Here is a 15,686-nt window from a genome sequence, read left to right on the forward strand (position 1 = left end):
ATGGTTTTGGAAGGCACAGTCCAAGATAGGCATGTCCAATTTGTCTAGTTGTCTAAGGAGGCCAGTAAATTGCAATAGTGGAACATGAGCAGAGGAAGTGCTCATAAGAACCATGAAGTGGAGAGTGGCCCAGTACATCTCAGGAGATTATAATCTACCTTCTCACAGCAACTGCTTTCTCTAGTCACCTGTGGACCTCCTACTAGTCCCATTAACTGGACACCAGACTTGGATTAAGAGTCTAAGCTTTCAGTGCCATGAATTTATGAATTGACTTAATTTATGGGCACAAGATACAGAATTTACCCAAGTCTTATTATTTTACCTCTAGCTCCCCCAAACTCTATGTTCTTACGTACAGCATGCAATCATTTCCTCTCCAGTAATTTCATAATCTCAAACTCATCCCAACATTTATTTATACTGAAACTCAAGTTACACATCTTCAGCTGAAAGTCCAAAAGTCCAAATTACAAAATACAATGCGGGACGAGCACAAGGCACACATTCTATTCCAAATACTGATAGCAGGGAAATAGAGAGGATTAACTGGATCAAAACAAGACTAAAACCCCTGAGGGCAAGCATTAAATGTTAAAGGGGGACATTGTAGTAGAAGAGGGCTCAATGACTTTGAAAACTGCCCTTAATACCTTTTTTGGTTAAACCCTATACTTTAGTTATTACCCTTTGAAGTCTTGCAATTGAGAGTCCACAAACTGCTTTCCTAGTAGAGATCTCATTTATGGTTGGCATTGTCCTGGTTGTGTTTCTTGGTAGTGGTTCTGTCATTGTAACTGGTCTCTGCGCAACCTCTTGAGGGGTCTGAGACATCTCTTAAAACAAGAGTGGAGGATTCTATGCCTCTGTCGCTTTATTGCTGTTTGGCATGGTCACCCTCTGAAGATGAAAGTTGATGCATACAACTTTTCTCAGTGGGCATATGCTGCTAGTTGGCTTACTTTCCTGAGGTGCTCGCATTAGGCTTACTACTAAAGCTTCATTAGATATTTCTCCATCGGAGGCTCCTTGCGGAAGCTCCAATCCAATAGCATGATTCTGCCTGGTTTTCCAGTATTTCGTTTTGGATCTTGGCAGAAGTATCATGACCTTGTTCCTTTGCATTCTGCATGCCTGCAAAAGCAGTATTGTGCAAGTGATGTTAAAGTCTTCCTGCCCAAGTTATGTCTGTATGTGCTGGAAGCAGGACTGCCACAGACACAGAGCACTTTGCTGGCAAAGGAGAATCTGGAGCTTGCCCTGGGGTAGAAGAATGCATTAGGACTCTTTCCTGAAAGAATCTCTCCAGGAAAGATCTTTGAAACAAATTTGTACTTCTTGACTTCTAGTGACGCTGTGATGGGAAGGGCTGGCTCCAGGGTCTCCTAAATGCCTTTGTACTCTTTTTCTCAATTATTTATTAGGATATTGTTTCCTGCTAATTTCTCTATCAAGGCATTTCCTATGACCCTTCTCTACTTTGCACAGTAAAATTTAAGTATATCCATTCCGCTCATTATTGCTTCTAATTCTCAGTGCAGTTTTTACTGAGAGCTACATAAAGCTAATGGTGCAGCCTGAGTACCTTGCTGCTTGAATTCTCTTTCTCCCAGAACACTAGAGTGTCATTTCTAAGTTCAGCCTCCCACAAGATATCAGAAGTGAGAGCAAACAGATAGGTTCTGTTCTAGGGAAAGGAAAGTTTTTAGTTCAGTTCCTAATGTAACTCTGATCACCATCTGAAACCTCACAAGGGCTTTCTCTCAGCATTCTGGTCATGACAGCTTAGCCAATCTTTGAGAAAGGCTGACTCTGTTCTAGATCACTTGTCCTTGAAGCCTTCACCAGCAACCCTCAAAATATTCTGACAATAATATTCTAGAATTTTTCTAGTTTTAAAGTCCAATAATATTCTGATGTCTGCCAGGTCACTTACTCCAAAGCTGTCTCTTTATTTCAAGTATTCGTTGTATTAATGATCCCTTAATGTCCTTAAATATCAGTTTTTCTGTATTAGTCAGTTTTGTAGTACCATAATGAAATACCTGAGATAAGCTACTTATGAAATAAGGAGTTTTCTTTTGTCACGTGATGTTAGAATTTCATAGATTGGAGGGCCTTTTTGGTGCAGTCATTTGGAGAAGACTCAAAGTGGCATAGCAGAGAACATGTAGAGGGATGATCACATGGCATGCTGGGAAGCAGAGTGTCTGGAGTAACTCCTGCCACTACATGAAACAGCTCCGTCCAAGAGCTATCGTCCAAGAATATATCACCAATGGTCTTAGAGTCTGTCACTGGGCCCGCCACATGGACACCATAATTGGATTCAAGTTTCATCCTCTTAGTAACACAAAATTGTGTCTTGGGTTTTAACTAACTGGTTGAGTTCAGCAAGTCATAATAGCCACACTCCAAATTCTCTAGCTCACATCGGCCCACCTGAATCCAGATGTGTCATTTCTCAATTGATTTGCATTTTTCTCCTGTGGAAACAAGGGACAGGAGCTAATTTTGTTCAATTTTCTCAACAGGCTCTAGTGAAAAGAGGGATTGTGGAGCTGCTCTTGACCTCTGATGATGAAAATCAAGTGCTAAAAGGCGCAACCGAAGGAGGTACAAGTTATAGTGTTATGTGAAGGGAGAAATGAGCCTTTTATCCAGGTGATGTGAGACTTGAACAATCCATGTGGCTCTCCAATGCCTCTCTTTCATATGCCAATTGAAATGGGTGCCAGAGATTATGATACCTGAAGATCCAGCATGCAGCTGAGAGCTCACTATTGCCCGGTGCTATGGCTTTTTACTGCTGTCATCATCTTTAACAGAGCACAACAGAATTCTTTATGATTAGTCTGTTTTTTTTCCATGTTCCATGTTTATTTTTCTGATAAGCTCTGGGCATGTTTATCATCCTGACTATCCCCCATTAAGACAGCAGAGAGACAAAAATAGGTGTATAAGGAACACTGCCTGGCAGAGACCATGCCTTGGGTCTGTAGCTTGATAATGTATTCAGTACATCCTAGGAAATGAAGTAAGAGGACTGTTCAGCACATTATTGGAAGGTGACAAAAATGAGGGGAGTGATCTCTCTGAGCAAACAGGTGAGTCAGGAGCATCTATCAGGGAACGTTTATCAAAGACCAGCTGTTGCAGCCAGTGGCTGTTTGTCTTTTAGTGGTTCCTCCCTGCAATGACGTAGCACACTAGAATGTGTGCTGAAACTGACAAAAAGAGACCTGCACGTAATTCTGAGATATATTCAAGTCAGTGGCATTGTCCTGGCCGGTTTCTCTGTACTTAGTATGCTTCTATTCTATTCACCTTTTCAGGAAAGTGAATGGCCCCTACTGGTGGTCAGGGAAGAAAAATGTTTACAAAGGCTTTAAAGTGAATTGAAAGTAGTATCTCATATTTCTTATTCAGCATGCCTCCAAATTCTCCTGTGTGTAGGCTGTCTGACACCCATTCCTGGATGACACTTTCAACAATGACCCAACAGATCTTTTTATTCTTTCTACAGCATTAGCCACTGTCAATCTGAAAGAAATTAATGACAATTCCTTTGATCAGCTTCAACTTGTGCAGGTAAGTTACTTCAAAGGATAGTTGTGTGTTTTTGTTGTCATAAGCCATGCCCCTGGCCCTGCTCAGTACATGCAGTGAAAACAAGATGTTTGGCAGGAATATTGCAGCTCTCCATCCTGTGCGTCTAATGTGCACTACCATGTTGGGAGTGTGTTTTCCTTTTGGGAAATGAGGAAATTCCACTTCTGGATTGATCAGTTTACAAAGGATGGTGGGAAGAGAATGGGCTTATTTGAGGTAAAGCCTAATTGTGGAATGAGATAGGTAGGATATGTAATTACTGAGTATACTTGCTTCTGCATGTTTTCCTCATTCTAGCACATAGCATTCCCATTTCCTTTGACTCTATCCACACACATAAACTGCTGTTTACCCAGTCTACCTTGCTACTTAGAAGTCCTATGACAAGAGAATTAATCCATTAAGTGAAGGAAGTAGCATTGGTGAAGGACCATCTTGCCTATTGTCCTCATGCTAGCCTATGACGTTGTACTTGAGTATTCTTATTCTGTGTCCTATTTGAGGGAGATTATGGAAAAAATTGTCTTGCATGGTCCAGATGTCTGGTTACAAAGGATTGGCTGGAAGCCTTGTCTCATAACCTGTGGCTGAATGCCCTATGCTCTGTTAGAGACAAACAAGTGTATTCAAAATACATATTCCAAAGGGGAAAAGTAAGAATGTGAAAGATATGGTATTAATGAGAGAGGACAAACACGATTTCCATGACCCAATATATTAGACCCGGCAGTCCTACCCTGTTCAGTCTGGTCCTGGAGTTGCCTGGCCTCATCTAAGAAGCAGTGAATTCTTTTTTATGCCTATACAGTTCGACTCTAAACCAACATTCTGCATGAGGTTTGCTGTCTCCCTCCCCTCCTCCACCTTTGGACAGTCATTAGCATGCCTACAGTCTGCTTTTTTGAAAGACCAGGTTTAGAAATCCCACTGTGCTTGCACTATTAATGGCAACCTTCCACTTGGTGAAAGTTGTGCTTTGCTTTGTTTTTCCAATTGAGGAGTCCCTGTTCTGGCTTGTTCTTTTTCCCATTTATCCTGTTTGTTAGAGAGATGCATGAAAAATCACAAGGTTGTTGGCTCAGATATTGTATGACCCGTATTCTTTCTGAAGCTAATCTCTGTTCCCCCAAAGTGAGAATGATCTCTAAATAGTTAACTTTCTGCTACCTCATTGGACCTTTTCCTTACACATCATGAGGCCACATTCTGTTAGAAAGTTGAGAGTGCTAGTCAAAAGACCAAAATTCACTCTTAGTGGGTTATCAGACTAGATCTTCACTTTGCTCCTCTCCTCCTATGACTTTATGTCTTTGGCAAGGGCCTGTCCAAATATTGGGTGGGGTGGTTTATAGAAATCTTAGCAGCAGCCCTGTCCAGGTTAGCTGTTGCTTGGGACAGTTTGACCTAGTTTTTAGCAGAGTTGATAGGATCTTTCAGAAACAGTTTCAGTCATGGCTGCTATGTTGTCACTGCCTGTGCCTTCCACATCTGAGTCAGAATGGCCTTGTAGTGTGCTTTTGAGAGCAGATCACCATGGAATGCAGCTACCAACTGGTCCTGCTGCCTATCCTTATGATGTTCCTTTTGACTTGTTCACTTTGATTTTTTCCCCCCATTTATCTATTAAAGCTGGGGCAAGGTGACTAATAGCCCAGCAAGGAGGGGGCTTGGAGCTTGTACCTGGGGCTAGAACTGTGCTATGTGGGCTGGCTGGGATCCCTCAAATGGGTTCAAGGCTGGAAACACACAGACCAATATAGTTGCCTGGCCTGGTGGGGCAGGGTTCTGTGGTTGGACCTGTGTCATGTGGGACTAGGCACAAATTAGATGGACCCATTTGCTGAGATTTCCAAACCTGCCACTTATAAGACCCATACCTTTAATCACCTGAAGAAGAGTTGAAACCACAGTCTTCACAGTCACAAAGAATTGCATATATTCTCTTTGATATTGGGCAATCTTCATGTGAAATACAAGATCAATAGATATATAGGTAAACATGCATTAACATATAATCCTCTAGAGGAACTCTATAAATCAAACTATCACACCCAGATGTGAAGATACAATGAAGTGTGCATCTCTCATCCCAATTCAAAGATGGACTCACAGTGAAACTGTTCAATATATCTTGACAACAGGATGCTGGACTCTCTTGCATTGTCCATATCTATAATGCCAGGATACATTTAAATAGCAGAATGATGGACTTCTGACTATTTATCAAGGACTTATACTACTGTAATAATCTAAGGGAAATCAGTTAAGGGTAGAGATCTGGAGAAGAGAGGGGAAATCCCAGAACCTACAGAAGTGTACCAAAAAATAAATAAATAAATAAATAAAAAGAAAACCCAGTTTGTATAAAACCTAAAGAATAATGGTCAGAAATCTCTGAGGGGGAGTTAAATGGGTCAGTTAGGTATCAAGACCAGTCAGGAAACGGAAGCCCTACTTTTGGCCTATGTAGCAGCCCTTTCCCCTGTCCGCTGTGGGTGGTATGTAACCCTGCCCTTCCCAGATTCACAAGAAGTCAGGCAACAAAGACGGACACCTCTGTCTCTCCATGGATACAAAGTGAGAGTAGAAACATCTCTCTCCCAACTTTCCCCCCACTGCCTACTCTAGCCCTGAATGTGTGTCCCTGATGTCCTTTTAAATAGACTTTACAGGAGAGTATTGTGACCTGCTTTGTGATGCATACAAATTAATAGACAAATAGAAAATTAGGTAGCCTTTCTCATGTAATCTTTCATTTAGTATGTTACTACACGTATGTAGTGAGTCTTAGTGTCACACCAGTATCATATTCCCAGGATGAATCTTATTCAATTATCATATATTCTATTTGAACATATTCTTGAAATCAATTTTTATTTTTGGGTGATTTTGGCTTCCACACACATCGTGAGCATTGGTCTTTGCCTTTTTCTTAACAAGAGAAAAATACTTAATTTTGGAATTTGGAAAATCCTGGCCTCATAAAATAAATGTGAAACTATTCTTTAATTTTCTGAAAGAGATTTATAGAATTGTTAATATTTTATGAATATGTAGCATATTAATACTTTACATAATAACAAATATAATAATAATAAAATTAATTGATAGTATTGGGGGAGCATATAGAAATTTCACTTTCAATTTTTTTTCATTTATTTAATTTGGTTTTATGACACAATTTCATAGGCTATGGGATTCCCCCAACCCCTCCCCATGCCCTTCCCCCATGGTGGATTCCTCCACCTTGTTGCAGTATTACAGTTCAAATCCAGTCATGATTCTTTCGTTGCAAGCATGTACCAAGCATAGAGTTCAGCATCTTATTGTCCAGATAAATTCAACAGTTTCCTTGGGAGACCATCTCTGGTCTAAAAGTAGAGCTGGCAGAATATCATCCCGATCAATTAAAACCCACAACATAACATCCACACAATTTACAACATTACGGAGTTAATTGACATGGTATTGAGTGACCAATATGTTAAAAAAAATGCAAATTCTTAACCATATCCTGTGACTACTTCATGGACATTTCAATTTTGATTTATACACAACTGGCTGCTACACACCTTAAAATGGTTATAGGGTACTGTTCGGCTGTCTCGTGTCTATTTTCATTTTTATATTTAGCAGTTTATAGTATTGAAGCATAATTTTACTGAACTTGGCAAATTTTAGGATATTCTTTTTTTTTTTTTGCTTTTTATGAAATAGTTTAATAAGACTGAATGCTTGAGAGTTTTATTTGTTTGGCTTTTTTTGTCTGTTTGGAGGATTCTCTCCACTTATTCCATGTGAATATACTTTCTACAAAGGACTCTTGTTTCTAGACCTTCTGAATGGAGCTTAGACAACAATATGCCCCAGACATCACAGAAAGAAGCATATTGGCATTCTTGATCTTCTCTTCTTAAATGCTTGAAAACACAATCCTGAAATGTTTCCCTTTACTAAACCCTTGGACCTGAGTAGCTGAAGAAAGCGTTACATAAATAGGTGAAAACAGACTGAATTATCCTCTGAAACTTAAGCAAACCATAGGTAAAACTTATTATCAACTGCAATACAGATTAATTGATAGAAATCATATCTCTTCAGAATGTCAAATGATAGAAGAGGTGCTCCAACCGATAAAGTAAATTTTGCCTTTCTTCTTAAGAAGGCAAAATTAAAACAGCAAAAAAAAAAAATCCTCTACTTTCCCTCTAGTATCTGTAACCCTGCCCTTTTTGTACATAGGAACTCAAGCATCTATATTTCAACTCCCTTTCAATATGCTTATTTTCTTTTTTTTTATTATTATTGTTGCTTACATTGTATTATGTAGTACAGTTTTATAGGCGCTGGGGATTCCCCCCACCCCTCCCATACCCCTCCCCCCATGGTGGATTCCTCCACCTTGTTGCATAACCATAGTTCAAGTTCAGTTGAGATTCATTGCTTGTAAACACATGCCTAGCATACTGAGGCCTTGTTGGGGCTTTTAACTGACCGGATCTTTACTCTGTTAGACCTATCTTCAGACCATAGAAGGTCTCCCCAAGAGGCCACTGAACTTATCTGGACAATTTTAGGATATTCTAAACCAACTTATAACTCTAAGTAGGCATATGTCAACAATTGAGGAGTTGTGTGCAAAGAAATCTTCAGTACCTTAATGAGGAATAACTAATCTTTGTGTCCAAGCTAGTAAGGTGTATGTGAGTCCAAGCTGACTGTTTCCTGTCTGGTTGTAAGCTTTCCTTATTGGTCTCTATCTAATCAAATTTTAATTTTAATTTTTTGTGGGGGTGGTTCCAGAGTGACTCTGATAGTCATTGCAAGAGAGGGTAGGGGATCCAAAGTTGGAACTAAGGAAGGACCAGAGAAAGCTCCACTCCTGCCTCCTGAAGGAAGCTTACTGATCTTGTTTCTGAGGACCGCTCAGGGCTCCTGGCTATTTTTCCGATGACATTACATCCTGTGAGGAAGGATCTGAGCATCTTTCATCCCATGTGGGAGATCCAAATAGGAGTGGATGACCTCAGAGTTTTTGGCCTACAAGGGCAGTCCAATTCCCAGTGGTCTCTTTGGCTTTTGGGATATAGCCCTTGGTGCCCATACTGATAGTCCTAGGTGAGGATCTGTGAGTCTCCAGGGTTGGGATAGAAGCCTCCTTCTGTCCACCTGCTCCACTGTGGGGTACCCCCTCTCTGCATTTGACCTCCTGTTAAGAGGTTGTCAGGATCACTCTTGATTCCCCCTGTATGTCTTTATAGTTTTGCTAATGTCTAATGCTGATTTGAGTCTGTTGTCTGTAAGTTACCTGTTATATTCTTGATAGGTTACACTTAATGTCTTCCTTACATATTCTCAGAAGGTGGAAGATTTCTCTGCTCTCTCAACCCATTTTGGAATAACATAGGGTATTGAAAGTATACTAGGTTTTACATTAAGTTTAAACAGAATTTCATTTGTTGCTAGAACATTCAGAATACTCCTGGGTATATCTTCTTCAATGAATTTCAGTAGTTTGTACTTTTCAATGAATAACATTCATTCTGTTTTATTTTTCTGAACATGATATGATAGAACCACATTGTGTCTTTTTATTCTAATCAGCATAATTATTTCCAGTCTCATTCATTTTATTGCAAGTGTCAGAATTTCACTTTTTTGACAGAATAATGAATCTTTACATAGAACATACATGCATATTCACACATCATTTTCATTTTATTTTTATTAATGTAAAGAGGACAGAGTTCACGTGTCCCACAGGTAGAGCTGCAAGAAAATAATCACGTTTCCCTTGTTTTCCTGCTCCACTCCCAACCCCGCCCTCTCTTCCCTTTCTTCAACAGTGTTTGTAAACACATGATTTTAATCTACTCTGAATCCACAGACTTAATTTGTCATTAATCATAGTATTAAACTAGTAAAAAGAAAGACCACAGATCACATTTACACTGGAGTATAAACCTGAGCTAAAAATGACAGTCATATCCCAAAGTTACCATTTCATTAATAGAAATAATTGGTGATTACCTTGTTCAAGGTGGATTAATTTGCTAACCAGAATGGCAGACAGTTGTATCAGTATCATTGAAAAAAATACAGCATTTCATTCTTTTTATGGTTGAGAAGTATCTTTATAGCATAAAGTACTTCCTCACATTTCTTTTTCTTTTTTTTTAATTTATTTTTATTGGAAAGGCGGATATACAGAGAGGAGGAGAGACAGAGAGGAAGATTTTCCATTTGATGATTCACTCCCCAGGCAGCTGCAATGGCTGGAACTTAGCCAATCTAAAATCAGGAGTCAGGAGCTCTTTCTGGGTCTCCCACATGGGTGCAGGGTCCCAAGGCTTTGGGCCATCCTTGACTGCTTTCCCGGGCCACAAGCAGGGAGCTGCATGGGAAGTGGGGCCGCCGGGATTAGAACCTGTGCCCATATGGGAACCCAGTGTGTGCAAGGTGAGGACTTTAACCACTACACTATTGCACCAGGCCCTCTCACATTTCCTTTATTCTGTCATCCAATGATGGATATCTAGGTTAGTTCCATATTTTAACTATTGTGCATTGATCTGCTATAAACATGGAGTGTAGAAAATTCTTTCATATAAAGCTTTCACTTATTTTGGAGAAATTTTCAGAAGTGGGATGTCTGAATTGTTTCTCAGATCTGTTTTCAAATCTCTGTGGAATTTCTATACCTTCTTCCAGTAAGATCTTACTAACTTATATCTCTACCCAAAGTGTATTAGTGTTTCTTTTCCCAACATCCTTGCCAGTAGTTACTGTTTTATGATTTTCAATAGTAGCCATTCTGACTGGGGAGGGCTAAAACTTCACTTCTGATTCTATTTGCTTTTCTGTTGTCCACTTGGATTTCATCCGTTGAATATCGCCTGTTCATAGCCCATTTCTTAAGTAGACTGCTTGTTTCATTGTTGTTTATTTCTTTACAGCTTATTTATTTAAAGTAAGTGAATAAGTTTCATGTATTTGACAGTATAGATTTAGGAGCATAATGATAATTCTAACCCTTCCTTGTCTTGTACCCCTGTTGCCCACCCAACATTTTCTTCCTTTCACTTAGAAACAAATTATATTGGCATATGTTCATTTCACCTCAAAATCACAGAATATTTCATTAAGTGAGATTTCTTAACACATACATAGCTTGAGCTGTTTTTATAAGCTCTGTATTAGTTCTCGATTGATTGTATAATTGGCAAATACTCTCTTGCAATTTTTTGGTTACTTCTTCATTTTGTTGATAGCTTGCTTTGCAGCTCAGACTCTTCTTAGCTTATATAAACCCATTTATTTATCTTGCTTTAATTGCATATCCTTTTGTGGTCTTTTTGAGGAAGTCTTTTGCTTATGCCTGTGTTTTCCCCCAAACCTTTCATGATCTGGTATTAGATCATGTATTTATATTGTTGATACATTTTGATTGATTTTTGTGTGAGGTGTAGGGTAGAGGTTCTTGTTTCATGTTTGTCATGTATTTTGCACAGGTAGATTCAATGTTTCCAGCACTATTTGTTGAAGAGACATTGCTTTCTGTCTGGATTGATTTTTGCTTTCTTTAAAAAATTGTCTGTAGATATGTGGGTTACTTTCTGAGATTTCTATTCTGCTCCATTGAGATTCATGCCCATTTCTATACCATTACCAGGCTGGCACAAATTTTGGCTATTTTGATCACAACAACCCAGGATTATGTTTAGGAAACTGGTTTTGCAATGCCTCCAGTTTTGTTTTTGTTGTATAATATTGCTAAAAGTATTTTTGTACCTTGTTTTTCCATGTGAATTTGTTATCATTTTTTTAATAGATCTGTGGGAAGAATATCCAAAGTAGTTTGATTGACTTCACATTGAAGTTTTTTTTTTTTTTATTTTGACAATCCTTACATATTTAATTGGGGTAAAAAAGGTTCAAGGCCTAACGGGGGATATAGAGGAAGAAGCCCCACCCAGTTTCCCACCCACCCTAAGTCCCTGATGTAGGGCATGCTCTGAGATAGTTCACCATTCATGGGTTGCTGCCAGTCTCGCCACTCCAAGCACGATGTGGTCGTTGAAGAGTCCATTGATTGACACAGTCCCTTCTAGAGTCTCCATTTGCCCAGTTTTTTGCTGCCAACAGATAGCTGAGGTTGTTGCTTGACTTGTTCTGTCTTTTCTTGGTTAGGACTCTGAGTCTGGTGTCTCGACTGGGGAGATCCTCAAAGAAATTTTGAGGTATTCCCAGTCCAGATTTCTATGTGGTCTAGTAAGCATAGGGCCCGGCATTGTCCATTGCCCCGATCAGCTGGTGGTTGCAGTTGCTGGGTCTGTTCTGTCTCCACCCGTGTCCTCTTGTAGTCCGGCCTGGTTCTGCCCTGGACACACTTGGCCCTCACACGTACCAGTAGGAGCTGCAGCCCAGTCAGGGTGGCCCACAGTAAACCCAACCAGGCCCACCCCCTACCCTGGCTTGCCAATATGTATGGCATACTAGTCCAGTCTGTCCCAAATACCCTTCTGTTCATATACTTGCCAACGGGTGTTGCAACCTACTTGCATCCAACCATCTCATCCAACCGGCCCTAACGGATGTTGTTGGGTGTCTGTCTAGCCACCACAGCCCCTGTCCTAGTTCCCATGCCCTCCCATGGAAGGTGATGACCCAAGAGGGAGAGCCCACTATTTCCCTCCCAGGTCGCTTCCATCCCATTTGTGCCCTCTCCAGTTGGCCCTGTGGTTCAACTCGACATGTCTAACCCTTTGTACCAGCTTCTGCCAGCTGATGCTATGACCAAGCCACAACAACCCTTACCTACTCTGATTGTAGCTTGCACCAGTGGGAATAGTCAGCCCAGCCTGGTTTTCACCCAATCTGGTTCACATGAGGTGCGCAGGTGCTGTGTCCCTGCCTGGTCTGGTCTACCCACTACCCAGCTCACACTCCTCAGTGTAAGTTGCTGTTCAGCTAGGGAACCACCCCTTATTCCCCTGTCAGCTCTGCCTCCTCCCTTCCTGGTTCTCACATGTGCTGGTTGGGTGCTGCAGCTGCATCCGGCTCAGGATACCTCACCTTGGCATTCCAAATTGTGTGTTGCTTTTGTCACAACCGAACCTGGTTCGACCCACACTCTGTTCTGGAGTTCGGATTTACCAGTGGATGACATGAACAGATTCAGCCTGGTCTGCCCCCGACCCATGCCAAATGCATGCCAGTGGGACACTTTCCATGACCTCGTGGCTGTTACCTTCCATGTTCCTTGCGCTGACCTGCAGGGTCTGTGTCCTGCCAGAGGAGTTGTCTGGGCTCCTCCATCAGAACCCCTCCATGTGCCAGGTTTCGTGCATACCAGTGGGTCCATGTGCCAGTTCGCCTCCTGTCCTAGCAGGAACAGTGGCCTTTCCTAACTGGCCATCATCCCATTCTGGTTCTTGCTGTAGGGTGTTTCAGCCCAGCCACGGTCGTCCACACCCCCATATAGCTTGTATATGGCTCAGTTGGGGTTGGGACCTAGCCTAGTCTGTCCCACATCTACCCTGGTACTCCAAAGCGCCGGAAGGTGTTGCGGTCTGGCCTGGCCTGGTACATCTTTTTGCAGTACACACTTGTGCCAAGGGAGACAACTCTATCCAGAACCGACTGCAGCCCCATCCACCTGTCACGACCCCTGCCTTAGACACCGTGGCTCAACTCTGTGCTTAATGTGGACCAGTTGGAGCCAAAACCAAGCTGGTCATGTCCTGAGCTGCACCCTGTGTTCCAATCATGTTTGTGGACTAAGGTTTGCTTAGTCTGAACATTTAGGTCTCAGTCCCACACTTGCATTAAGGTTTCATGTCCCGCTTCCTGGGAATCTCCAGAAATTAGTGTCTCACCTACGCTAATGCTGGTCTTACTTATGGGTGTCCCTAAGCAGGTATTTCATATCATCAAAACCCCAGAGCTTGCTGCTGGGCGGCCACTTGGTGCACTGGCCACCCAAGGCCGGGGTCTCTGTCCCCGCCTTGCGGTGGGGACTGTGGCCGAGACTCCGGCGGGCTTCCGTCCGGCAGGGGCGCCCCCAACAAGTGCTACCTTGAAGGGGGGGTTAAGCCTGCCCCTTGTCCTGAGACTGAGACCCACCCGACCTGTCCTGCCACCAGCTTTTGGCTGGCAGGGGCAGGGGAGAGCTCGGAATTTACCCCTAGCTCCCAGCCATCTCCCGCGGGTACTCACCCATGAGGGAGGCTTTAGGTGCTCCTGGAACAGGAGAAGGCCGGGGTCTCTCGAAGTTATTTTTATTTATTTTTTAAAAATAGATTTCTTTTTTTTCTGAAAAGTCAGATCTACAGAGGGACAGAGAGAAAAATCTTCCATGGCCACAATGGTAGGAGCTGAGTTGATCTGAAACCAGGAGTCAGGAGTCTCTGGGTCTTACATAGAGACTTAGTCCCAAGGCTTTGGGCCCTCCTCTACAGTCTTCCCAGGCCATAAGCAGGGAGCCAGAAGGGAAGTGGAGCAGCTAGGCCATGAATTGGCACCCACATGGGATCCTGGCATTTTTGTGAAGGGAGGATTAGCCAACTGAGCCACTGTGCTGGGCCCCTAATTTAAAAAAATATTATTTTCCATAATACAATTTTGTAGGTATAAAAATTACTTCTTTTCTCTTTCCATTTCCTCTTCCATCCATAATACTATAGGATTATATATAGTTTTTTAGTAAAAATTGCAATTATAGCATTCTGCTCTTTAAATTTATTATAGGATTGTAGGGCAAGACAAGGATAGAAAATCTAGTGTCATATTGTCAAGTTATATTTAACTGTTTTGTAAATTTCTTTTAGGATGTTATGGTGATATTAATTTTGCCATGCCATGAACAGAGACGTTTTTTCTTTTTTTTTTCTTGTTTCTATCTTTAGTATTTGTAATTTTTATTGTAGAAATCCCTCACATTTTGGTTAAATTTGTTCCAAGTTATTTGAATTTCTTTGTAGCTAGTAGTTTGTTGTCAGACATGGAATTGTTTGCATACACAAGGACTATTGATTTTTATGTGTTGATTTTATATCCCATAACAACAAAGTTTTCTTATGAGTTCTTTTGATTTTGCCATACAGAGAATGATGTCACCTGCAAACAGGAATAGCTTTGCATCCCCTTCCCAATGTATCCCTTTGATTCTTTTTTCTTCCCTAATGTCTCTGGCCAAACCTTCCAGAAACATATGGAAGAATATTTGTTGAAACCTGCACCCTTTTATGGTTCCAGAAATTAGTAGAAATGTTTCCAAATTCTCTCCATTCAGCACTATGGTTGTGTTTTCTTTTCTTTCTTTCTTTTTTAATATACATTGCCTTGATTGTCTTAACAAATGTGCCTTCTATATCTGATTTGCTTAAGGTTTTTTTTTTTATTGTGAAAGAATGTGTATTTTATCAAATGGCTTCTCTGCATCTATCAAGATAATGTGGTTTTTTATTCTTCATTTTGCATACTTTGAAGCATTCTTACATACCAAGGATAAATCCCCTTTCTATGGGATTCTTGGTTGTTTCCATGTTTTTGCTATTGCAGATTGTGCTGCTAGAAATATAGCATTGCAGGTCACTTTCTCATAGGTGGATTTTGCTTCCTTTGGATATATTCCCAGGGATGTTAGAGCTAGGTGTTACAGTAGATCAATTTTCAGTTGTCTGAGCTCTCTCTATACTGACTTCCACAATGACTACGCTAGTCTACGCCCCCAGCAACAGTGCAGTAGGGTACCTTTCTCCTCATATACACACCAGTAGGTGTTAGTAGATTTCTGAATGTAGGTGGAAACTCCATGTGGTTTTCATTTGTATTTTCCTAATAGCTAGGAAGCCTGAGTGTTTTCTCTTATGTCTGTTAGCCATTTGAATTTGTTCTTTTTAGAAATGCCTACTCATTTTCTTCACCCATTTCTTCAGAGGATTGTTAGTTTTGCTGTCATTAAGTTTCTGAAGTTCTTTATAAGTCCTGGCTATTAGTCTCCTATCAGTTGTGTGGTGTGTAAAGGCTTTCTCCTGTTGGTTGCTTTTGCTGATTCTTAAACTGGATTATTG

The 15,686-nt window shown here is 41.0% G+C and overlaps 1 protein-coding gene across 1 annotated transcript in view; it reads left to right on the top strand.

The window, feature by feature from the left end:
• The window catches only part of LOC121161203 (beta-galactosidase-1-like protein 3), a 49,062-nt gene that overhangs the window by 14,425 nt on the left and 18,951 nt on the right, over positions 1–15,686 (top strand). The window contains exons 7-8 of the mRNA XM_040987514.1: positions 2,535–2,616; positions 3,527–3,591. Coding sequence (XP_040843448.1) covers positions 2,535–2,616; positions 3,527–3,591 — 147 coding nt within the window. The remainder of the gene's footprint in view (positions 1–2,534; positions 2,617–3,526; positions 3,592–15,686) is intronic.

This window comes from Ochotona curzoniae, unplaced genomic scaffold (assembly GCF_017591425.1).
Source record: "Ochotona curzoniae isolate NIBS_2020 unplaced genomic scaffold, NIBS_Ocur_1.0 contig_4714, whole genome shotgun sequence".
In the NCBI taxonomy this organism is placed as follows: Eukaryota; Metazoa; Chordata; class Mammalia; order Lagomorpha; family Ochotonidae; genus Ochotona; species Ochotona curzoniae.